Genomic DNA, 23,390 nt, shown 5'->3' on the forward strand with positions numbered 1-23,390 from the left:
CCCCAAACCAAAAACACCTCAAGCTAATACATCTCAATGCATATAGGTGCTCGGGCTCTACGCATATCAGTGAGGATTCGTCCGAGATTGTGTTTTTGCTGGTTGAAAACTATCAACTGACTAGCTGATCATGGCCTTTGTGTCGTGATCGAATTTTTGGACAAACTCTTTCTTTTTTYTCATCATGTGCTGTCGCTTGCGATGGGCTTGGAGAAGGAGAGGGGATCTTTATCAACTTGGTACGCGTCGTTGGAGGCGGGGTCTTGATGCTGGAGAGGAACATGATGATGATGCTTCGAGTGGGGGCGCGGATGGATGTGGTGCATGCCTGTGCTGTGCTGTCATGCTGCCTGTTGCTGAGCGCTGCTTGAGGAGAGGGTGCCTGCTGCACGGATGTAGGACTGAAGATAATTGAGGAACGTACTGCTTGACTTACATGGAGACGAGTGATGGGCGAGCTGCACTGGACGCTTTTCCATTCACAACGGGCTGAGATGGAGGGTCACAACACATACATAAGGTAGACATACTGGCCACTCGGCATCCGTTGGATGTCTTTGCTCAGTGCTCATCCTGYCCAGCTGCTTCATTCCTGCTCCTGCGTACTTTGCGCTTGACGAGGATGACGTGTTCATACACCTTCCAAGTTTGCTGCGATGCACCGCTGGCTGATTGATTCCTTGCCAACGTCCCACTTTCCATGCTTTTTGCATGTGCAGCAGCGAGGATATGACGACCGCATCTGTAACCACGCATGCCAGCATCTCCCGCAAAGGACTCACCACTCATACCTTACACATCCCCATTGCATGTTTTCCCCCATCCTCAAAGCTCCTTCTTCGCAACCTTGCCAATGCTCATCCCCACTCCATAGTTATACGTCAACGTCCCACCCGTGCCACCCACAACCAGCATGCTCGCCAACAACAACCCCTCCACCGGCACAATCCACGCCGCACTCTCCCCGTTATGCTTCGCCCACCAAACATAAGTCGTAACCGCAAGCATAATATCACTCAGAATCGCATGCGTGAAGGTCGCTTTGACTTTRGGTCGCAGACTACCGCTTTCATCTTTCAATCCCCCTTTGGAGATCATGAGAAGTGCTTGTTGGCCTCCTGTAAGGACGGCGGGGATGGCGGATGCCAGGCCGAGAGCGAGGAGGTAGGTGGATAAGCGGGAGCTTTCGGTTGGGGTGGGCAGGTATGCTGCTAAAGCGGGCAGGCGCAGGGTGGAGAGGATGTCGAGGCTGTATGCTAGAGAGAGAAAGGCGATTGGGAAGTGGACTGCTGCTGGGTGCACGGGTCTGTCAGTCATGTCAGTCAGTAATTGTCTGCTGGGACTTGTGTTGGGGGCTGAACTGTGCTCACTTCGACATGTTGGCAATCGTTCAATGTTGTTGTTGCTGTTGTGGGTGCTATTGTCGTCCTTGGTTGCTTGTGTACAAGAGAAGATGGAGATGGAAGATGTTGAGAACTTAGCTGTAAAGCTTCCCCGGACTGCCCTGCATGTGCGGGAGAGGAGAGCCGGTGCCTGTGCAGTAAGGTACCTGCTTATAGGAAGGTCTGTGCGACTATACGAGGGTGGAAAGTTGATGCATTTGTTTGGTTGCAGGGAACGAGAATGCATGATCGGAATTGGAAGCTCTACGATTGGCCAATTCTGCCTTGCAGGGGTACATGTAGGTAGGCTTCTTCTTTCCCACATCGACATCACGACCTCTGCTACCACATCTCTTGTATCGTTCCGTGCTCTATACGCCTTCTCGCGCGCTTCACCGTATTTGCAGCTCTTCAGGTACATCGTCCTCTCCACCCGTCCAGTCTAGCTACCATGACTGCTTTACCGTCTCTCTAGCCTCCACAACAATACCTCTAGCAATGCAAAGATCAATCCCCGAATCAATGTACCTCTTCTCCATGTTCTCAACATGGAACGTCATCTTCAYCCAACGTATTGAATGCCCCGGATACTCCACACTCGCAAATCGCACCTCCTCACACATACAACTCCCCGTACTGAATCCTTCTCAACATGATTTCTTCCGAAAAAACCAGTGCGAACATTCATGAGCCAATACTCCCAGGTAAAAAACCGCCGGGTTCCGTCTCCAAAAACACTTTCCCCAATCTGCCACAATCCGGAATCTCCATCTCTAGGGAAAGCTCTCGTAATCGGCCTCGAATTCCCATTCCATTTGAAAATAACATCATCGTTGTCCCCAACCAAGCAAACATCACTAAACATGAGCGTTATTTGCTGCATAATCGTCGCCGAAGGCCGCCTCGCTGGTAAGAACAGCCAGAAAAGAACCTTTGGGAAGCCGGGATCGATCGTCTCGTGACGCAACGCCGGCAGTACTTGGTGATTGACGTCGTTAAGTGAGTGGAGCGGGTCGAAGAGAGGTGCCGAATGGGAGCGGTGTAAGTCGGTGATGGCGGCTGACGCAAGCTTGGTGGCAGAGGGTCTGTGAGCCATTGGTGGACCGGAGAGAGGCGAACACGGGGTGGTGAGAGGTTGATAGTGACGGCGCTGTCTCGCTGCCCCCGGCGCTGCTGGTTGATGGCTCGACAACGCACAAGCGATGCTGACAGTGTTGGCAGGGGAAAGGAAGTTGTGCAGCAAAGGCAGAGGGCTGATCTCCACGCCATTGTGGATTAATTTCATTCACTTCGACGACCCGCAATCTACATTCCGCAAGAAGCCGACACCGAAAGACTCCCAGCGCTACAACGCCGCAGCTCAGGCTCTCTAACACAGCCAATAGCGACCAGAACAGGGAGCCGAACTCCAGAAGCTTTCCAGTTCAATGCTATGCCAGGAGGGCATTCCTGCTCAAGAATCAAGCTACCGGCGCAATCCTCATCACTACCATTTTGTCCGGGCATCCTATCTCGACTATCGCCTATCTATCGCAGCTCTCTGCGTGAGCGAGCGGGGAGGCAAGAAAGCAGTCCTGGTCTGTCGTTGGGGAACTATTGAGAAGGACCATCTTTTCCGCGGAAAGGCGCCCTGACCCGACGACGCTCTGATTGTAGCCATGAGAACCTGCCATTCGACTACTGCCTGCTGTGACCAATACGGACAATCAACCGCATACACCCAAACCCCAGAGTTGAAGGGACGCTGCTTACGACCCAGCTCTCCGGCATTGTCCAAAGCCACATTCCCAATCAGTAGCCCTCAAAGCATCCCGAAGCTGCGTTTGATGAAGAGGGACACAGTGCAGGGGATCTCGACGAGTATCAGCCAGATATGAGCCGGGCGGGCGTACTTTCTACCAACGAGGAAGCATGTGATTGTATTTGAGCATGCACTGCAATGGTACTCCATGTCTTGGCCAACTACTTATCGCTTTTAACTAGTGCGGAAAGCATCCAGAGATACCCTCGATTGCCGGAGTAATTCTCACAAAAGTTCAGTCCGGCAGGCCGCGAGGTCTGATCGTCATTGCGGACCGGCAACAGCAAACGTGCTGCTGGTAGCGTAACTCGGGAGTCGACGTCTCAATAAGAGGGAACGCAGAGAGTATGCCAGTGTTCCCGCCGGAAAGTTCCTGAGCTTCGGCGTCATGCATGTTGGGGAGCACGAGGACTGCCGCTGGAAGCTCTCCACAATGCCAATGTGGATGTCAGTCCTTGAAAGTTGGAACGCTCGGGTTTCGATCATCATCGTATGCCGCAGCTGCTGCTACTCCTATTGCTGGCCAATCAAGTCTACTCTACCCATTGGATCGAGAGCCAAAGAACATGGATTCTGCTGCAATCAAGTATCAAACTCTTTGGCGAGCGGAGTCGCATTGTTTTGGCTTTGTTCAATAGGTCGTTTGTCAAACTGCACAACTAAAAACAGCACATCAAGTTCATTGAAGCTTGAGATCTTTCTGAACAGAGAGTCACCTGCTACTCTCCTCCAGTACAACGAGTTCTCGTACCGAAGTAGGAGAAGGATCCCCAGGATGGAGTATGAAGCGATTGGAGGCTTGAAGCTTCCCTGACGCACCTTCCTCCGTTCACTCTGACCTGAATACGACTATCGTTCCGGCGACTTCATGCACGATCGAAGAATAGGATGCCGCACGACCACAAATTCTATCATCGAAGCAGTCGCCATACTGCACCAAGATCGCTCTGAAGCTCATCGGTCTTTGAAGAACGCACGCAAGCAACAGTTTTGTCATTTCCTAAATATGTCTAAAGAAGACCTCCCGGGACCTCCTTATTCTGCGAAGTCCAGTCTCATACCCACAACACCTGCCGATGAGACCTACTGCATGCCTTGATAGCAAATCTGCACCACAGACACGCAGCGCCATTCTAGCCACCTACACTGTCGCCACCTCCTCGAGAGAAGTCGACGAGTGGTCCGGCAAGCAGCCCCAAGCCCTCTACAAGGCGCGCGCGGAGATATCTTCTCTATTCGATCGATCGATGCTCACGATCAGTTCTATCTTGTAAACCATTTCAGCTCCTCATAAACGCGGCGATCATTCCAATCTCCAGGGACAGTGGAGGCCGGCTGTGGCCGAACATGGAATTTCTTATAGACGTCAGCTTCCTCGGGCCAATGGCTAAGAGGACCATGCCTTGATGTGAGCTAGACACTTCTAGCTGAGAGAGTCTCTTGAGCTTCAGATTGTACACTCGGGCTCGAGCTGAGATGTGGGATGACGAGCTTAGTGAATAATCCCCGGAGTGTAACTTCTAGGCCTCCTTTCCGTCCGTGCATCCTTTATATCAAGTCACTTCGTTCGAATCAGAGTCACTCTGACGACTCTAGCATTATAACTTGAGATGACTTTCGACAGAGCGAAATAATCTTCTAAACAGCACACGAACCAGTCATCCAGGACCACAAACGCTCTTGCTATACGCTACACTCGAGCACTCTCCTGATTTTGAGCCAAGATGTCCGAGGCTACTGGCTCAACCTCTTTGAACAAGGCTGGCATCAAGCCAGCGCAACCTGGATATACGCCCATCACCACTCGATCTACGCCGACAGGCCCTCAATACGTGCTTCACCCCCACGCGCACGATCCCCGAAGTTTGGCTGCCGCCGCCGTTGCGTCCTTCTCCAGACCATGCACCGAATGGTCTTTCAAGCAGCGCACTGCCATGGGTGAACTACATCACGAAGTCGGAACGCTCTTAGAAGGTCCGCTATTCGATCGAGCATACGGATTCCCAGGTCATGCCGAACCACCTCCTGCAACCCTGATGAAACGACTCATCGACCTATGCAGTGACGTTTTTCTTCCTCGGCGCGCTCCACAGGGTGGAATTCGAATGGGACGCGGCTCTTGTCTCACRCGCAAAATGCATCGGCAGATGTGTTTACAATCGTGACAGCGGCCGCTGTATGATTTCCATGGACTCGAATTTTTTTCTCGATCAAGTCGAGCTGCCTCCAGGAAGACACATCTTCGACACCCTTCTCCATGAGTGCCTGCACGCTATCCTTGCCCTCTACTGTCATCGAGACCCAACGACTAGTCCTCCCGGCATCTTTCCAGCTACCGGAATCGAGAGACTTGGCTTAACCGGACATGGAAGCATATGGACGGAGCTTGGCTCGCATGTCGAATTCACTGCTCAATGCTTTCTCAACCGGGACATTGATCTCGGTCTCGCAGAAGGCGTCCTTCACGAAGCTAGAGTTTCGGGCCAGGTTCCCAGCGTTAAGTCCACATTACGTTGGCATGGTGAATCGCGAGAAGAAATCATGACGAAGTACAGACAGCTTGCTGCACGTAGAATAGCAGATATCAATGCGTGCGTCTCTTGTCCCCGCTGGCCCGGATGAGTACTGCTAACTTTGAACAGTGCCAAGGCAACTGGTCCTTTTTTTTTTGGCAGCTTGAAGGGATGTATGCTTCGTTGAGCCGGGACAGCTCTCCTCGCAGTATCCGGAGCACAGACTCCAAGTCATGCCCTGATGTGGGTGCAGCCGGTCAAAGACCATAGCAATGTAGAAGAAGGAAGTTGTGGTGTCGGGAAATGCGTAGCATACGCATAYGAAGGAAGCTGAGACGACCTTGAGGTCTGTCTCCTCGCCATGGCCGATGGTATTTCCTAGGCTTCGACCAACATGATAATCAAGAGCAACACCTGGCGGAAAAGCTGCTTCTTCCATCCCCGAAATGCACCGACAGCTCCGAGTGATTGATGAGCGCATCTTTGGGACAGATTGGATACGCTTGAGAGAGATGCAGTAGTTCGAGACTGCCTCGTTCAGACTCGAGTAAGACATTCAGACTCGAGTAAGACATTTCGCTCCTCGCTAGTGAGTGACATTTCACATTTCACAAACGGATTCAAACCACGAATCATGGTTACAACCAACACAAGATCCACCCAAGTTCAAGTCTTCCAAGTATTCCCAGCTCAGAACCGCCCAATACTTTGAGCATATCATCTGAAGTGCACCAAAATATCGCAAGCGGCATCCCCCCAAATCTTTCACTTACTCTCCAGATGCTAAGATACCCGCAAATCAAGCCTTCGCACCTATTAGTGTTCAAAGCAAGAATTGAGATCTGACCTTGTGCAACCCTTGGTCAAAGCTGTCGATATGAGAGATCATCAACAAGAGCAGCACCCTGAACTGCTCTCTTCATTAATTAACGGCCACTCTGCTAGTATCAGAAACTCTGACAGGCTTCGAATCATCGAGTCTGTAGAGAGCAAGGCCTCAGGACATTATGGACTTAAACTAAGGACGCTTTGTCCTAATGAATAATCCTCATATCGATAGCTCTGCCCTTAGTGTTAACCCTCACCGAGCGAGCACATCACCCAACAGAGCTGGCCTCTGCTACTATATGTACTACTGTAGATTCAAAGTCGAACTGGTATCAGGGTCCAAAGAAATGCACTACACCAGCTCCAGATTCTCATGGCCGGACGGTATGATGCATGCGAAACAGCAGCAACGACGTTTCCAGCAAGGTCACCTTTCCTTCCGCCTGCACCCGTGCGGTCACCACCTACACCAGGAATCAGTCTACCAGGCCTAGGAGTCCCCTCTGTAGAGTTCATGAACAGTCTCATCGTCTGCATCAGCATCTCCGTTCTTTATGGGAAAGCTCGATCCCGTGCCCTTCAATTGGGACCAGAATCTCTGGCACCACTAGAACGTAGTTAGGATGTGGCCTACAAACTTTCTGGATCGGTCCAGMAGTATTTCCATGGATCCATGTTGGTGCGGCGGTCTTTTTCAAGGACAGCAGCGGGCTGAAGATATACTCGGTACTCTGCTCCATGGGTGTTTGCATGGTAGTTTTCGTGTACTCATCATCAGGATATCTGCAAGGATGACGGTTGTAGAGCGGAGTATATGCAACATTCCGGAGTCACTGGGCATGGAAGTGCTTGGAGGAGTTTATCAACATTTGGTTAGATTGTAGCTCGTGAGCATATTGGCATACATGTGGATCTGCATGTAGAGGAAGCTGTTGCATGCGAGAGCTGGGTACAAATGGGGAGACCGATATAAAGCTTTGGTTGGTGCTGGTTGAGTTTTGGGAATTGATTTTGCCAAGACACGACGCTTTTCAGATGATTTGGAAGCTCTCACTTGAGCTTGATCTCGTAGTTGATAATGGAGAGATCGAAAGATATACATGAAATTCACTTTGAGATTCGACGTGTCTTAGTCTCATCGCCAAGTCATAATACTGAAATTGGTGATGACACTTACCAACCACAGTAGGAATCATCATACGGCCCGCCTTTGATTCATTACAAGTACTCTCCTAGTAGGAATCCTTCTTTGAGATTGAAATAGCACCATTATCACCGGCCAGGTCGACACTCCATTGATTTCATTCCAAAGACATGCTTGGATGTCTTGTACCAAGTTCGAGTCTCAAGATTTCTGTTGCCGTCGGACTGGGTCTCACTTGTCTTAGGGGCCTCTAGAATCTTCATTGATAAAAGCTATTGCAAATTCCTCCATTCCACATCTTCTATATCTCCCTTCCATTCTGCAATGAGAAAGATACTACTTGTTGCATTCCATCTTTCAAGAGCGTACGGCCGCATCTTCGTTCAATTCCCACCCAACTCTTGCCATGTCGGTACCATCCTAGAGTCACACTTCCCGATATATCTAGCTTCTTTCACCATCAACTCATTCACAACAAGCCCACTGACGCGGCAGCAATCCAACGCAATCCAGAAATTTCGGAACCTACTCAAGCAGTGGCCTACAGAATGTGAATAATCACTCGATGGAGTTCCCTCCAAAGCATTCATAGTCGCTCTCATCGAACCCATTGGTGAGATCTACTTCCTCGGAAGCCTCAAGAAAGTAAATTTCAAGTGGTCTGGCACGGATCAGTATGATCCAAATAGCGACCACAGAGATGGATTCTTCTACGGCTCCGCCAAAACCCTCTCTGGAGGCTGGTCTGATATAATCATGAGCACAAAAATCCCCCGATGTAGATTCATACCTCTCTGACCCTTTAAAGCGACAAGGGCACCTCCTTGGCACTCTTCTGCACGAATGTGTACATGCCTTCCTGTCGACGTACTCTTGCTCGCCTGATATTGATACATGTCAGGAGAAGGAGTGTAAGGCTTCGTATGTGCAGCGTACAGGGCTTACTGGTCATGGAAGCTCGTGGGTTTCCCTCGCCTCGAGCGTGGAAGTTGAAGCTAGGCGGCATGTGTCCGTTCAGGTGGATCTTGGGATTCCGTCCTCGCAAACTTTTGAGCATTTGGCAAGATTGGAACGTCTTGATATGTCATATGGGAGGACTTGAGACCGTGGGGAAGGCGTGATCGWCGAGCGTGATTAGGGAGAATAGCGAAAGGGGAAGGAAAGTAAAGGAGCGTGTATTATGGTTGTACTGCAATGTTGACCCCATTGAGCAGTCATGAGCAATTTCACACTATGAAAGAGTCAAATCAACAACCGAGGAGAACTTAAGAAGTATCTTAAGGGATATCCAGAAGCACTCATGGAATCTCTTGGCTTGAGATCTGGTTCCGCTATGTCGCCGCGGATCTAGAAGACACCACGCTTTAGCAAATAAATCAGAGTATGCGGGGCAGAGAGCAAGAAAGCGGAAAGATTGAGAAGTGATTCTGCCGTGTATGATCTCAAATTCATGCAAGAAAATATGTAAAAAAAAAAGTCATAATGCGGGAAAAAGGCTCCCCCTGACTACCCTATCAGCCCCTTTCAGGCGGTCGTACGGTGATTGATCTTAAGCTGCGTATCCATCTTGTTGAAAACTCCTTCCCAAAAGCCTGTAACAGACCTCACCACCAAATCTTTAGCCATAAATATGCAGACTTGATGAATGATGGATAGAAAAGGGGAAAAGTAGCGGCGTAAATTCATCTCAGATCCYCCTTTAGCACCAGACCCAACACAAGTCTCGTAGAGATTTCCTGCCTAACCACGATTCGAGCATCACATTACCCGATCCGCTTTGACGATATTTTCGATTGGGATAGCGAGCTTATTCTCCTTGTTTTCTTCATGGTTCAGGGGCCGATAATGCTGCTCGTCTGCCACACTTACTGGCCGATGGTTCTCTGCGCAGTAATTTTAGCACCTACATTAGTAACATGAGATCTTGAGTCTTGTGCGCTTTGGAATACAAGCCTCTCCCTTCTGCTCTCTTAGTTCTTACACTGTCTTGAATCCTGCGAAGTGTCTCTCACTAACGGCAGTACCGGAACATCAACGACCAGTCTTATGCAGGATGTCTTGTTATAGACCTAGCACAGCGTGTTCAGCTATTTATAGCAACACATGGACTCAGCAACTCGAGAGGGCTAAGACCTCTGAGATCGAGGCAAGTCATCACGCAAGAGTCAGACACTTCTGRGACTTTCTTTGAACACAGCACTGTAATGGGATTAAAAGCATCCATGCCCTCCACCCAGCTAACTTCACAGAAACCCAATCTTCAAAAAACAAAGCATTCCCCCACGACACATCACTCAACAATACCCTCCAATCCCTCAACACCACATCCCACAAAAATGCCAACCCCAAAATCCACCCACCCTCAAATCTCCATCCAAGCCCTAAGAAACACCATCTACTGCGACCTCACCCCCCTCAAACATCACCCAACAGACCTCACCTCAGCAACAATCACAACATTCTCCGGCAAAGCCTTGAAACTCTCAAAAAACCCAATCCCAAGCACTACAATCTCTACGACACGCACTATCCCAATGACACACAGCATGTAATAATAACAGCAGTCCAGAACCTCCAGGAATCCCCTCAAAGGAATACATACAATCTCTTATCCCCCTATTCAGCGACATCTTCTTCATGGGAAAAACTCACTCGGGTTACTTATACATGGAAACAAGGTCACTTGCATTATTAGGACAAGCCCGTCCTCCATCTTCGGATAAATTCGTCCATTATCGAACTGGGATCGAAAGATTATTGGTTTGAACATAACAATAATTCCGTCGGCAAGAATAATAATACATTTTCGGGACGTCTAAAATGGGTACTAGGAACACTACTCCTGCACGAGTGTGTACATGCTTTTTTCTTCTTCAGCAATATACCTGCGCGTCTTTTTCCTGGCCTCATCATTCCGAGGTGGATGATTCCTGTAGGAATAAGCCTTTGGACGTTCATCACAACATGGAAGTGCCTTGGATATACAGCTTTGCTCTCATATCGAAGCGGTAAGTCGGGGATTTGCTGGGAGAAAATTTCCCTTGGATTCGAGCGGAGCATAAAAGTTCAGGCAAGTCTTGACCGAGGAGGAAATTCAAGGCTGTTATGAAGACTTTCGGAAAAGTATTCGGGGAACGTGCCGTGCTCTTCGTCAGCAAGAGCGGAGGGTGTCAGGAGACATGATACATTGAATACGGGGTTCCTCTATTGCTCCATTAGCAAAATCACACGAGATTCAAAGCCTTCATAGTATCTCCGTCTGTTAGTCAGAGTCCATGAATCTAAACTACCCAAGCGCCATAACATCATGCTTGCCCTAACTCATGCCAAGAAACGCCTAAAGACATCATGCGTAGTCCCATACAACTACCATCGAGAACAACGCTCATCAGCCGCTCAAAGCGACAACAGCATTCCTCAACTCCTTGACCAACTTCCTCAAATTCTCACCCACAACCTTGCTCTCGCCCTCCTCTACAGACTCCTGCAAAGGTTCATCAAATCCAGCATCCTCTTCATCCTCGTCATCCTCTTCATCCTCGTCATCCTCATCATCCTCATCATCCTCTGCTGGATCTGCGAAGTCGATGGGGTCCTTAACATACGGGTCACGTATCGCACGCGTCGGGGTCCTCTGCTTTTTAACGAAAGGAAGAGGCGTTTTGGCTGCTCTCGATGCTAGACTTGGCTTGCCGGTGATAAGTTGGGCGGAAAGGTCTTTGCCGCCGTGTGGTGGATAGGCAAAGTCGAAGTTACCGTCGGAGGAGGAGTGGCTCAAAGCGAAGGGAGCTTTTTGAATGCCACCTGGGAGCTTTTGAAGTTTGCTTCCAGCAGATGCAGAAGTGTAGTTTGAGAGTGCATCTCCGATCGCAGATTGAGTCTTCTTTCCGGGGGCATTTGAGGGATGAGAGTCGAGCTTGGAAAGGTTCCTCTTCCTTCCACCGACGCCCCCGGATTGGCTGTAATCCTCAATCCACTCCTTGACAGTCTCGGGGATCACCTCTTCATTGACGGTGAAGTGTTGCTTGATGATATCGTCCCACAGACTGCCATTCTGCTCCAACCAACCCAGCATGGCCAACTGTACAGTCTTCCCATAGAGTGCTCGATTGTAATGGAGACTTCTAGAACTCCCCTTGAAAGCCTCTCTGCCTGGTTCGTTTGTGAACGGTTCGTCGACAAGAACGCAGGCTTGCAGGATGATCAGAATGTCGAGAACTGTTCCTTGGTTTGGTACCCAAGAAGAGTAATCCCAGGTACCAAGGACGGAAAGGCAGACTTTACCATTGATGTACAGGTTGGGATTGAACTGGAAGTAACCGGAACCTGCGTTACTTAGTACCAGCATTCATTAGCGATGTGGCAAGCATTGTTCCAGGCGTGGACTGCACTTACCTGTCGTACGAAATGTCACTTCTGGTGGAACTTGTGGATAATTTGCGGGACAAAACAGATCGAACTCGAAGAGGCCGCCTGCGTATGGTGTACCGCTACTGCCTGCGATGAGTATCTTCATGAAATCAGGCCGCGTCTCGGCATAGCGGACATAGATCCCGTTCGGAAGGCCGTCGGCAAGCAACTTGATGTCTCGGTGGATGTGCTTCATGCGCTCTTTGACAGGCTCTTTTGTCAGGGTCGCCGACTTGCCATGCCTGTGCTGGCGAATGATGATGTCGTCCGGAAGGGCAGCACACTTTGGAATTTGCTCAGGAACTTGCTCCGGTGGCGTAGCAGGAATGGGAGACGTGGGAACTGACTTTGCTGCGGATGACATGTTGCGCAGGGAAGAGGGAAGTTCTTGCGTGTAATGTCAGTGCAGTGCAGTGCAGTGCAAGAAGGAGAAGTGTTGGTGGAAGGGGAAGAAGTGATTGTGTCAACAGGAAGGTTTCAATACTGCAGCAACCGCTCAGAGGCATTTGCGAGTGAAGAGGAAGGTTCGCATCGCTTCTCTGACGATTATAATAGTCTTTGTACTTCAAGAAGGTGAATGAAAAACTTGGAGGCTTTCAAATGAAGTCGAGAATGCACTGGCAGTGAATGGACCCGTCCAAACGAGAAGGAGGCATATGGTAAGACCACTTCGGGCGGAAAGTACGGATCCCATGGCGAGGTGAAGGGCCTGAGTAGTATTCCAAGYATGCATATCGATCGCAGCATGCAACACATTCACCTGGATGCAGCCACGGCCACGCTTCTTATCGACACCAGGCTTCTCGATTGGCATATTCTTCTCGGCCATGCTGTCCGGCATGCAATACGGTGCACGGCTTGTGAGCTGTTGATACGCAACTTACAGAGAGGTATGTAATGAGGAAAGGTACAGTGAAGTACGCGGTATGTTGACGAGATGAAGTGGGATTGGAGGTGGAAGTTGAGGTTGGAGGCGAGCGTATGCAGCAAACAGAAAGCGCGCGAGGACAAGTCTTGCCAACAGCGGTAGAATATGTCTGTCCATTTACAGCTGACCGGCTGCAACAACATGCATCTATCTTCCGGCGGAAAATCCAGTGATCCACCGCAGAAGAACCCATTAGAGTGAATGAAGACACCGGACCTCATGACGGATCGAAAGGAAGTTTCCCGACCAAACGCGGGAGATTCACTTGCTTCCAGCCTGCCAACCTCAACTCGACTCGCCACAACAACAAAACCTCTCGAAAAACACCCAAACAGCTTCCTCATCCAACACGCCAGCACCTCAAACATCGCAAGTTGACCTCGCAACCATGAACGGAATGCAAAACAACATCTGGGGTCCTCCCTCCAACGCACCTCCCTCGGGCTGGGATCTTCCCTCCTATCCAACACCGGCACATCCTGCGCGCGACCAGCCATTCAATCCACCTACAGGTTCATCTCGCAGCAGCAGCAGCGGCGACCACCAACCCACAACTCCAACCCGTAGCACCAGCAGAATCTCTCACACCTCCAAATTCAGCACGCCTTCCCAGCAGCAGTCCATCGTCCAACAAGACACCCAGCACTGCAGATCACATCAACAAGATCTTCAAAATCACACGCCAAACAACAGCCTTCAAGACCAGGAAGCCCACAACCTCTCACCCCTCCATGCAAATCTCCCCCCTCGCTCACCCAACAAAATCAAACCCCAACAAACCCCCACAAAAACCCTCCGCAGAACCTTCGAAGCAGCACGCTCCTTCGAAGACGACGACCTCTACTTCCCCTTCCGCCCCACAGAGCAAACAACCACCACCACACAAGCAGAAACCGCAGAAGAAGAAGGAAAAATCGCCCAAGCAGCTCAACTTTCCAACCTCATCCAAAAAATCGAAACATCACAAAAAGTGGAAGCGGAGAAGAAATTGCTTCAAGCTAGGAAAGAAGCCGAGAGATTGCAGATCCAACAGAGAGGTTTTTATTATAATAATTGGATCACTACTCCTCCAGTGCAACAAATTCGCGGAAAAGTCCCCCTCCTCACTACTACTACTACTAACACTACTACCCTGCCTGAGGAAAAGAGCTACAACAAGCAGAGTTTGAGAAATGACAATGAGATTCCGCTTGCGAAGTTCGCTTCTTCCGCCAGCACCAGCAAACCCGAAGAGCTCATGTTGATAGAGGGATTGAGAGGGTTGCCGACTTTCCCGGTGCAAAATTCTTCGCATCAGCCAGTTGAGGAGAAGAAGCAAGGACATAGGACGAAGAGTAGTACCGATTCGAGCTGGACGTCAAGCAGTGGAGAGAGTACCCTTGATCCGGAAGCGTTTATTTTCAAACCAAAGGGTTATTGATTGATTGCATGGCGGGAAGGCAGCGCTGCAGGCAGGGAAGAGGCACTGGGCTCATCATGCAGAGCTGTCGATATGAGGATTGTTTGTTCATCGCGACAAGACAAGACATCCTCATCCATTCCCCCCACAATGTCCTTAGACCTCGCTCTCTCTCTCTCTGCAGGCTCGACGAATCTAGGCCTGCTAGAGTCTTGACCACTAGTAGAGTAGCCCGCCAATCCAATTGAGGGAGCAGTTCAGGACGCCTGCTCTTGTTGATAATCTCTCATATCGACAGCTCTGCTGGGATGGTGGTTAGCACTGAACTTCACGGCGCATCGACAGGTAGGGATCAAGGATATCACAACGGAAACTACACGGTAGGGGATAAGTTTTGAAAGCTGGAGAGTCATCTTGCTTTTTTCATCATGACTTTGCTTGCGAATAGCACTCGTTTACGAGTTGGGGTATAAACTGCTTGAAAACGATTGGAAAAGAAAGGCTCTCGAAATCTCAGTCTTCCACGCCTGATAACGACTTGGTGGTCATCCATGCATGCAGCTGTCTTTAACACCGACCCACCAGCTTAAGAAGCACTAGTTCATGTAAGGTGACCACGAAGTCACTCCCTGATGATCACTGGACCAGGCTGGTTGCTCATTGACTGACCATACCGGCTCCGAGCTCTAAGCGGATTGGTTTGCAGCCGCAACGGCACCAAGTCCAGTGCCTCCATATGGTGAGTCCACATCGTCGTCTCCGTCGTCTTGAATCTCAATCGCGTCTCTCTTGTCATTTCCAGGACCAGTACCATTCGTATTGCTAGGACCCGCGACGGCGCTGCTCTCTCGTTGTTGGACAGGGCTGTGCGAAGAAGCATCATCCTCGAGACCGAGCTTCTCGCCCATGCCATCAACATGTGGCCAGATGCGCTCCCACAGATAGAGGATCTGTTGATGAACGGTTTCGMAGCGCAGTAGCTGGGCCTTGCCGTCGCCGATGCTTTCTTTGCTGGCAATCTCGTCCACGATAGATCGGCATGCATCCACGAATTTGCTAAAGTCGCGGGATGTCCAATTGGGAATCATGCATTCGTGGAGGGAAGTGATGTAACGCTGGTCGGGAGCGCCTGGCCGAGTAGAGCCAATCCCGGAGCCCATCGGATCCATTGATGCCGTCAGGTAGGATGGAACGGAGTAGTTTGCAGCTGGTGGAAAGGCTTTGGTGAGGGTGCTCGCATACTTCCACGACGCGTAGTACGCCTGAAAAGGTGTCAGTGAGGGTGCAATCAATGCTTCTTCTTTCAACAACGTACGTGCTCGGTTGCCCACAGTGCGACCATGCCTTCCAACAGATCTGCTTGGGGCGATGATACGCTGGCTAGGAGATCCATGTATGCTTTGGTCATTGTCGACGGAGGTTCCGACTCTGTGACGAAGCTGTACTTATGCTTCGTGTTCTCGATAAAGTCAATCTCTTTTCGAATGTTGGTGATGGTGGAGATCAACAGATCGAGAGCGCGGAAAGACGTGTCGGCTCTGATGTTGGCGACATCTGGCAGGCGGAGTTTCGAAATCAAGCCGCCAATAGCAGACATGAGCGCGCGGGAGATGTGGGTGTTCTGGACGAGCCACGACTTCAGAGCAGATCCTGATAGAGTGCCGTAGCCCGCATGCGACAAGAATGGTTGCTGTGTAGCCTTGGTGGCTTTGTCCGAATGCTTGTTGAGGAGATGAGCCACAAGGGATGGAGCTGGTCTCGCCGGCGGCAGGCGGCTGTTGGTGGCCATTGGACGGATGGGGGTCATGTTTGGTTGCGTGGAGCCGACGAGAAGGTTGGGGTTGGGTGCACCGCCGCGCCAGATGTCGGTGCCGCCGGTGTAGTTGCGATTGCCGCTGGGGGCCATCTCGAGTTCGCCATTGGCCACAGCAGCGGCCCCTTCCGGGGAGTTTTTGAACAGCTCGCAGGTTCCCAGGTGCTCAACTTGGCGTGTGGTATTCTTTGCTCGAACAAAACCGCATGAGAGGCAACGTACCCGCATGCACTGTTGGCGGTCAGCTTCTAGCTCTACATGGTACTAATCCGTAGAGCATTGTTCGCAGTGTGATGATGAGACGAGGTTCTATGCCCCCTCCCCTACAAGAGTCTTTATAAAATCACTCTCCTTTCCGCAATAATCAATGAAGCATTGAATGCAGAACGAGCCAGAATTGCTAGGCTTCTTCTCGAGGAGACCGTCCACAGCCTGCACCTCCTCGTGGAGGGCGTTTGCTGCTTGCTTTGCAAGACTGCGAGGAGAAGCTCTTTACAAGTATTGGAGTACATTGACGAATAAAAAAGTATCTCACCTTTTGTGCCGCCGAATCGTCCCAAAACTCATCGAAATACTTACTGAGATCAAGATTCCTCCCACGAGCTACCAACGGCGTATGATGTTGAGGAGGTTGGGGAGCGTAGGGTGAAGAATTGTAGCCATCTCTGGTTCCCTTGATTAGCGACATGTCGACATATGTATCGAAGGGATATCGATGGTTGTTTTGAGGGAAGGGAACGGTAAAGCCATGCCAAAGTAGGCAAGTGGGAACCTTGTGAAAGACGGGGGATTTTCTTAACTGGAATTACTTACCCGGCGTCTCCTCGGTCGTCCCAGCCCATCATGCCTGACTCGCGCCTGCTGTACTTGTTCGGGGGAGCCAGATCCTGGCCGTTCCCTTGAGCGCGCCATTGCGCGTATTGAGTGCAGTTCAGGAGATGGGCTTTTTTGCGGTTGAGCGTCTTGACGGAACCGGTCCAGTTGCGGCAGTGAAGGCATTGCACCGTCTCGCCCGCATGCTCCGAGTCGACGGGCTCAAACTGCGCGTGGGTATAATTGTCTGGGGGACGCGGCATGATGTGGAGCTGTTATCGTGTCGTAAAGCGGAGTGGAATGAACGCGAGGGAAATCGCGACCGAATGTGGGCGTGAAAGAGAGGATTCCAACTCTCGGCGGGTGAATACAGGTCGATAATGAAGGAGGAATAACGGCGGCGAGGAGGAAAAGAACCCGGATTTGAGCGGCTTCTGCTGACTCTGACTAATAAAGTGGTGGCCGGGGTGCGTGTCCTCATGTCAATTTGGCTGGTGTGGGTGCTGTTAACAAGGGATATATCGTGGCATCGACATTGCAATATCGCTAACTTTGCAGATACCGGTCCGAGACATTCCGAGCCTCCTGACCAATCGAATAGCTACGTCACGCGCCAAACGATGATGCTGAGCAAATCGATATCAGCCGATAACGACTAGCGTTATGACTCTTGGCGTTAAGAGAGGTTATCAACGCTGCCTAACAGTGGCGTCGTCAACATTACCAGCACGCTAGTGTTGCCAACAAAAGCCACCACCACTATTGGCTGGTACAACCAAAACAAGTATCATCGTTACATTTCATATAGTTTAGGAGCTCAACTTGCTATCCCTCTCACGAGCTTCCTTGATCTCAGCCTCGTGCATCTCCCTCAGGTCTCCAGTTTGAGCAACTTTGCCCGTCATGACCGCACCACCAATCTCCATCATCGAGCTGAGCTTGCCGGTAGTCGACTTGTAGTAGGATATGTCTGTAGCGTCTTGTCAGCGAGATGAAGAACTCCGTACAATCAATGAGAAAGTTCTTACACTTTGCCTTGATCTCAATCAGAGACATGCGAGGGTCTTCGGGTCCACCAGTGTGCACACCATCGCCCAAGTCTCCAAACCACGCACTCACAATCTTGGAATAGATCTGCTTGATGCGCGGGTCGTCACTGCTGGTCGTCACTGCTTCCCCAGTAACAGAGATCCAATCTTGCTTGCTGGAGTCGTGGAAGGTGATGTTGACCTCCTTGTTCTGGGACAGGTCGGTCATCTTGTTGCTGTGCTTGTTGGCCAGGTAGAGGAAATCTGGTCCACTACGCTTCGAGACGGCCATTGAGCGAGATACTGGCTGAATGGTGTGTTAGTTCGTCAAGATATGTCAACATTTACGGACAGTACGCACGCCAAGTCCATTCCGGTAAGTCGACATCATGCTAATCTTCATGCCATCGGCCAGCGTGTAGAAATCCTTGAACTTGTCCTCGGTCGAGGTCTCGTTGTCAAACTGCTTTGCGACTGATGGGTCGGTCTGCGAGGAGACCTCGCTCTGCTTGAGTGCTTCGGGCATTCTGACGAAAGTGCTGGCTGTAAAGGTACGTCTGKATGTGAATTGTGCAGACTTGAAAGTGGAGGGAACAGCTCTGCAAAGACGAACGGAGGTGAACATGATGATTGATGTAATATCTATGTCAGAATGCGTGTGTTGTGCATTGGAGCTGCAGAGATGGCCTCGTGCAGAATGGCCCGGTGACGCGCTGGACCCTTTCACGCGAGAGTCATGATGCAAGAATCGCGAGGACTGAGCACAACGGTCGGGTGGGCATGGACCTCTTGTGACATGTTGCAATGGTTCGCTTTGCAGAGGCGATATCATTATTATAGTCTGTCTTACCTTCCCTGTCGGTGGTTCAAAGTACAGACATACAGTAGCTGCAGAGGACATCGGACCGACCTCTTGACTGTGTCGCACCAAATGCCGCCCGTGGGATTTCAAGCACGATTATATGCCGTGTGCAAGAACAGTGCGAGGGTAAGGCTGGTCAAACAGCTCGTCGACGGCAGAAGACATGTATATCAATGTAAGATGCGAAAACGAAGTGGAAGACGCAAAGTCGAGGTTTGCATACAAATACATGGATATCGTACGGTAACCGATATCGGTCAGCAAAGAACAAGAATACCACCGGCTCGGCAAGATGTAGCAGGGCTTGGATTTGACTTGGCCTTCAATCGAAGAAACCTCCTCCTACAATTTTCTTCTCATCATCCTCAATATTCCATACGATTGTGCTCACAAAGGAGCTCCAGGACAAAGGGAAGCCAGAAATCATGGCCCAACCAGCAGTGGCGAGCGAGCATTTCGCCACGCCGCAACACGAAAGTACGACAGCAGCAAAAATCACGATGAGATTTCCAAGCAGCAAGACCAGAATGGAAGAGAGTTCTCGTTGTTGAGGTACAGTGAGCAAAAGCATGAGCCGGTGCTTGGTCTGTTTTCCACTCCACTTCTCTTGACCTCTCTTCGGAGTGGGTGATGAGAGATGGGGGAAGAAAAAAGCCTCGCTGAGATCAAACGGCCGAACTTGAACTATGATAATGCTAGCGACGAAGAATCATGCTATCCTATCCTCTCCCTCGTCGTCAGTTTCTGACACTGTACAGATGGAAGAACCTCCAACATGCTGGATCAAAGACCAAATTCGGAGGATGTCGAGAAGCATACGATTCTCTCGCCCGATGCTTCGACGACAACTTCAACGAGTCGAGCCCAGCGCTTGCTCAAATCCCTGGAACGCATAGCCGGTCTCGAATCAAGAGGTATTCAACGAGTCCTCCCTTCTGACCGCCATAGCATGGATAAACTCGGATTCATCCAAATCGCCCTCGTCTGGACCAGCATCAACTTCACAGCGGTAGTAATAACCCTCGGTTTCCTCGGCCCAATCGTCTACAAACTCCCCTTTCTCGACAGCTGTCTCCTAGCAGTCTTCGGAGCCATGACGGGAATCATCCCCGTAGCTTACATCGCAACTTTTGGCCCACGATCCGGAAATCGCACCATGATTCTCACACGCTATGTGACGGGCTGGTGGCCGAGCAAAGTCATCGTGGTCCTCACGCTGATCATCCTGATGGGCTACTTGATCTTGAATGCAGTCGTTGGAGGTCAAATTCTCAGCGCTGTGAGCGCAAAGGGGAGTTTGAGCGTCATTGTGGGGATTGTGATTGTTTGCGTCATTACCTGGATCGTGACGAGTTTCGGGTACAGCATCTTCCACTACTATCAGCGATACGCTTGGCTTCCTCAGCTGATTGTGATCTGTATCCTCTGTGGCACTGCTGGGCCGAATTTCGATCTCACGGGAAATCCTTCAGAGGGCGAACCGGCGAATGTGATAGCTGGGAATCGCCTCAGTTTCTTCAGCTTGTGTCTGGCAGCTGAGATCACATATGCGGAATCCGCGGCGGATCTATTCGTGTACTATCCTGCTAGTGCATCCCGAGTCAAGGTCTTCCTCTCCACATTCGCCGGCCTGATGCTTTCATCTACGTTTGCGCTGGTCGTTGGAATTGGTCTCGGATCCGGAACCGCCAGAAATCCATCCTGGGCGGATGCATATGAAGTCTCAGCGGGAGCATTACTAGTCGAAGCATTCCGACCTCTCGGAACCTTTGGATCTTTCTGCAGCGTCATTGTCGCTTTGGGGATGATTTCAAACATGGTCTTACCCACATATGCTTCCGGTTTGGACTTCCAAGCGCTCGGTAGGCTTTGGGAGAAAGTCCCTCGGATCTTCTGGAATACCGTTGCGATTGTCATTCCTATGATCTGTGCTATCGCAGGCCGAGAACACCTCGCGGRGATCTTCACCAATTTTTTGTCGTTGATGGGATACTGGGTCAGCATATGGATCGCCATTGTTCTTGAAGAGCATCTTTTATTTCGGAAATGGATGGGTCGAGGTTGGGATTGGGAGATGTGGAATGATCGGACGAGATTACCTGTTGGCATTGCGGCTTCTGTTGCTTTTCTTGTGGGATGGGCGGGTGCCATCTTGTGTATGGCGCAGGTCTGGTATGTTGGGCCTCTGGCGGCTTTGGTGTCGGAGTATGGTGGAGATGTGAGTATGCTTTCCTTTGAAACTTGGGAAGAATACTGACTACCTGCAGATGGGCAACTACGTTGGCTTTTCCTGGGCGCTGCTTGTATACCCTCCGCTGAGATGGCTGGAGCTTCGAAAGTTTGGACGTTGATCACAATCATAGAAGTTGCGACTGTAGATGCTCCTCTCACTATTCATTCTCAATCAGTCATTCTACCCCGAGAAGGTCCGCCTCCCTCAAAAAACCTCCTCGTATCCTCCATCAAACTCGCAGGACCTTCAAAGTAGATCCCAGACTTCAAGTCATTCTCCCTCCAAGTCAACACTTCCTGACCCCACAGGACCCGTTTCCTCGAAACAGGAACCTCACCCTTCACAGTCCTCCACCAAACATCCCACAACCTCTCCATGAGATCCATCGCATCAGCAGCATAAGTTTGATGCCCAGCACCAAGTCTCACCCTGCGTGCAACTTGCATCCACCCATCTTCATCTTCGGCTTCTCCCTTTGCAGCTCGAGAGTTTTCAGACTCAACCAGTGAGATCAACTTCCTCATGGAAAAGACCCATTCTATCATATTGCCATCCACGGGCCATTCGATCGGCATTTCCTCCTCTCCAGCTTCGTAAAAGCTATCGCCGATATAGAGATGCATTTCGTCGTGATCATACCAGGCTAGTTCGTCCGGGGTATGGCCTGGAGTATGTATGATTGTGACACCCAGATCCACGGGTTTCGCAGTAGTGAGGTTCTCTTCGTTGGCATGTTTGAGAGGATGAGTGAGTCGTGCGAAAGCTGGAGCCCAGTAGGTGACTTGGAAGTAAGGAGCCGGTTTCCTGACATGGTTGAAGAGACCATGGGATTCTAGATCTGATTCGATGAAATCTCGCCCCGCGGCGGAGGCGATGATTTCTGTCGTTCCGCCGGCGAGGAATTGGGTGATGCCGCCTATTCTTGTCTCAAGATGGAGTAGCTTGGTAGGGATTGCAGGACATACCAAGGTGGTCATAATGGCAATGGGTGCTGATTATGTAGTACTGCCTCTCACCATGAGGGTTCATGGGTTTGTCGTTGTTGCATGTTACTGGGCAGTTTTCGATGTAGTCCCGGAGCTGTGTAAAGCGGGCTTTGCAAGTACGATTAGCTGTGCATCCAGGCCATGGCTCATGTACAAAAAAGGGTAAAACATGGATGAGATTTTCGGACTGGAGAATGCTTCGACTGAGTCTATACTGCGACTGACGAGGAGATCCTACGAACCATGCTTCTTCCCCTCGCTAGGCTCATCGCAGCCAGTATCTGACAGTATGATGATTGGAACTTTCGGGTGGATTTTTACATAGATGAGGGGATGCTCTCGAAAGACGTCATCTTCCTGGATCACGCATGTCGTCGAGTTGATCCTTTTGGCGGAGAAGGAAGAACTGACTTCTCGTTCGCTGGATGGCATGATTTATGGGTAAATTCGCGCGTGTCCGCCTAGGAGTAACTTACAGATGATGACGGCGGTTGTGGAGAAGTCGGGGTACGTAAAAGTCGACAGGGAGGTGTGCAAGCACAGGCCGGGAGTTCGCGTTCAGCTCGCGATTGCCTGCGCGTCGTCCTCGTCCCCTCTTCAATATCGACATTGAAAATTGTTGTTTACAACATTCAGCAACCGAGATCTTGGGTGTWGCTTCTAGATCTTGCCATACTTCAAGATGGATGACGCCGCATTGGAAGTCACACTGCTCGAGGAAGAGGAAGAGTTGCCAGAATGCACGAATCCAGCAAAGAGGTCGAGCTTGATATCAAGACTTGTTCCGTACGACGATTGCTCTGGACGAGGAAGAGATTCGGCATCCAAGTACGATATCAAGAAATAAGTGTCAAAACTCCACGCCAATATAGCAATGGTCGAGTTCCTGCTTAGCGAACAAGCGGGCAAGCTCAGTGTCCACAATGCTGAAGCCGACCCGGCCCCGCCGGTGGAAAAGGCCAAGAGGGTTTCAAAGCCACATTCGACGTTCTGAGGCTCTGGACGCCTTCTACAGCCACGAGACAAACGCCAGACCACATTGTGAGGAGAAGAGCGAAGCAGACAAAAGGCACTTGTCGCATATCGGACGCACACAAGAGACAGATGCAGACGAGGAAGTATCTTATCCATGTCCTAGTTGTAAGGCCTGGGGAACCTGTTGTTTTTACAAGGATTCCGGAAGCGGCAAGTGCTTTCAACCACAAGGGAAGAATAACTGGCGCATCTGCGCATGTCGACATACCGGCTAA

General features: G+C 50.5%; 8 protein-coding genes; 3 read left to right on the top strand and 5 right to left on the bottom strand.

Annotated features, from left to right (window-relative positions):
• Positions 1 to 825: 825 nt before the first annotated feature.
• RCC_07985 (uncharacterized protein) lies at positions 826 to 1,378 on the bottom strand (the record flags this gene model as incomplete). XM_023773237.1 has 2 exons in its annotated part: positions 826 to 1,306; positions 1,371 to 1,378. The coding sequence occupies 2 exons, from the start codon at positions 1,376 to 1,378 to the stop codon at positions 826 to 828; spliced, it is 489 nt and encodes a 162-aa protein (XP_023629005.1).
• A 3,983-nt stretch (positions 1,379 to 5,361) lies between these two features.
• On the top strand, positions 5,362 to 5,883 carry RCC_07986 (uncharacterized protein; the record flags this gene model as incomplete). XM_023773238.1 has 2 exons in its annotated part: positions 5,362 to 5,774; positions 5,826 to 5,883. 2 exons carry the CDS (start codon positions 5,362 to 5,364, stop codon positions 5,881 to 5,883), a joined length of 471 nt encoding a protein of 156 aa, XP_023629006.1.
• A 5,173-nt stretch (positions 5,884 to 11,056) lies between these two features.
• RCC_07987 (uncharacterized protein) lies at positions 11,057 to 12,442 on the bottom strand (the record flags this gene model as incomplete). XM_023773239.1 has 2 exons in its annotated part: positions 11,057 to 11,994; positions 12,064 to 12,442. 2 exons carry the CDS (start codon positions 12,440 to 12,442, stop codon positions 11,057 to 11,059), a joined length of 1,317 nt encoding a protein of 438 aa, XP_023629007.1.
• Positions 12,443 to 13,394: 952 nt separating this feature from the next.
• Positions 13,395 to 14,426, top strand: RCC_07988 (uncharacterized protein; the record flags this gene model as incomplete). The annotated part of the gene is made up of 1 exon (XM_023773240.1): positions 13,395 to 14,426. The coding sequence occupies one exon, from the start codon at positions 13,395 to 13,397 to the stop codon at positions 14,424 to 14,426; it is 1,032 nt and encodes a 343-aa protein (XP_023629008.1).
• Positions 14,427 to 15,091: 665 nt separating this feature from the next.
• Positions 15,092 to 17,294, bottom strand: RCC_07989 (uncharacterized protein; the record flags this gene model as incomplete). XM_023773241.1 has 4 exons in its annotated part: positions 15,092 to 15,667; positions 15,721 to 16,449; positions 16,754 to 16,883; positions 17,032 to 17,294. The coding sequence occupies 4 exons, from the start codon at positions 17,292 to 17,294 to the stop codon at positions 15,092 to 15,094; spliced, it is 1,698 nt and encodes a 565-aa protein (XP_023629009.1).
• Positions 17,295 to 17,840: 546 nt separating this feature from the next.
• RCC_07990 (uncharacterized protein) lies at positions 17,841 to 18,684 on the bottom strand (the record flags this gene model as incomplete). XM_023773242.1 has 3 exons in its annotated part: positions 17,841 to 18,001; positions 18,060 to 18,366; positions 18,421 to 18,684. 3 exons carry the CDS (start codon positions 18,682 to 18,684, stop codon positions 17,841 to 17,843), a joined length of 732 nt encoding a protein of 243 aa, XP_023629010.1.
• Positions 18,685 to 19,696: 1,012 nt separating this feature from the next.
• RCC_07991 (related to TPN1 Pyridoxine transporter) lies at positions 19,697 to 21,272 on the top strand (the record flags this gene model as incomplete). XM_023773243.1 has 2 exons in its annotated part: positions 19,697 to 21,139; positions 21,189 to 21,272. The coding sequence occupies 2 exons, from the start codon at positions 19,697 to 19,699 to the stop codon at positions 21,270 to 21,272; spliced, it is 1,527 nt and encodes a 508-aa protein (XP_023629011.1).
• A 49-nt stretch (positions 21,273 to 21,321) lies between these two features.
• On the bottom strand, positions 21,322 to 22,572 carry RCC_07992 (uncharacterized protein; the record flags this gene model as incomplete). XM_023773244.1 has 3 exons in its annotated part: positions 21,322 to 22,070; positions 22,120 to 22,248; positions 22,383 to 22,572. The coding sequence occupies 3 exons, from the start codon at positions 22,570 to 22,572 to the stop codon at positions 21,322 to 21,324; spliced, it is 1,068 nt and encodes a 355-aa protein (XP_023629012.1).
• Positions 22,573 to 23,390: the final 818 nt, after the last annotated feature.

The sequence above is a fragment of the Ramularia collo-cygni genome (assembly GCF_900074925.1).
Source record: "Ramularia collo-cygni strain URUG2 genome assembly, contig: RCC_scaffold13, whole genome shotgun sequence".
Taxonomy (NCBI): Eukaryota; Fungi; Ascomycota; class Dothideomycetes; order Mycosphaerellales; family Mycosphaerellaceae; genus Ramularia; species Ramularia collo-cygni.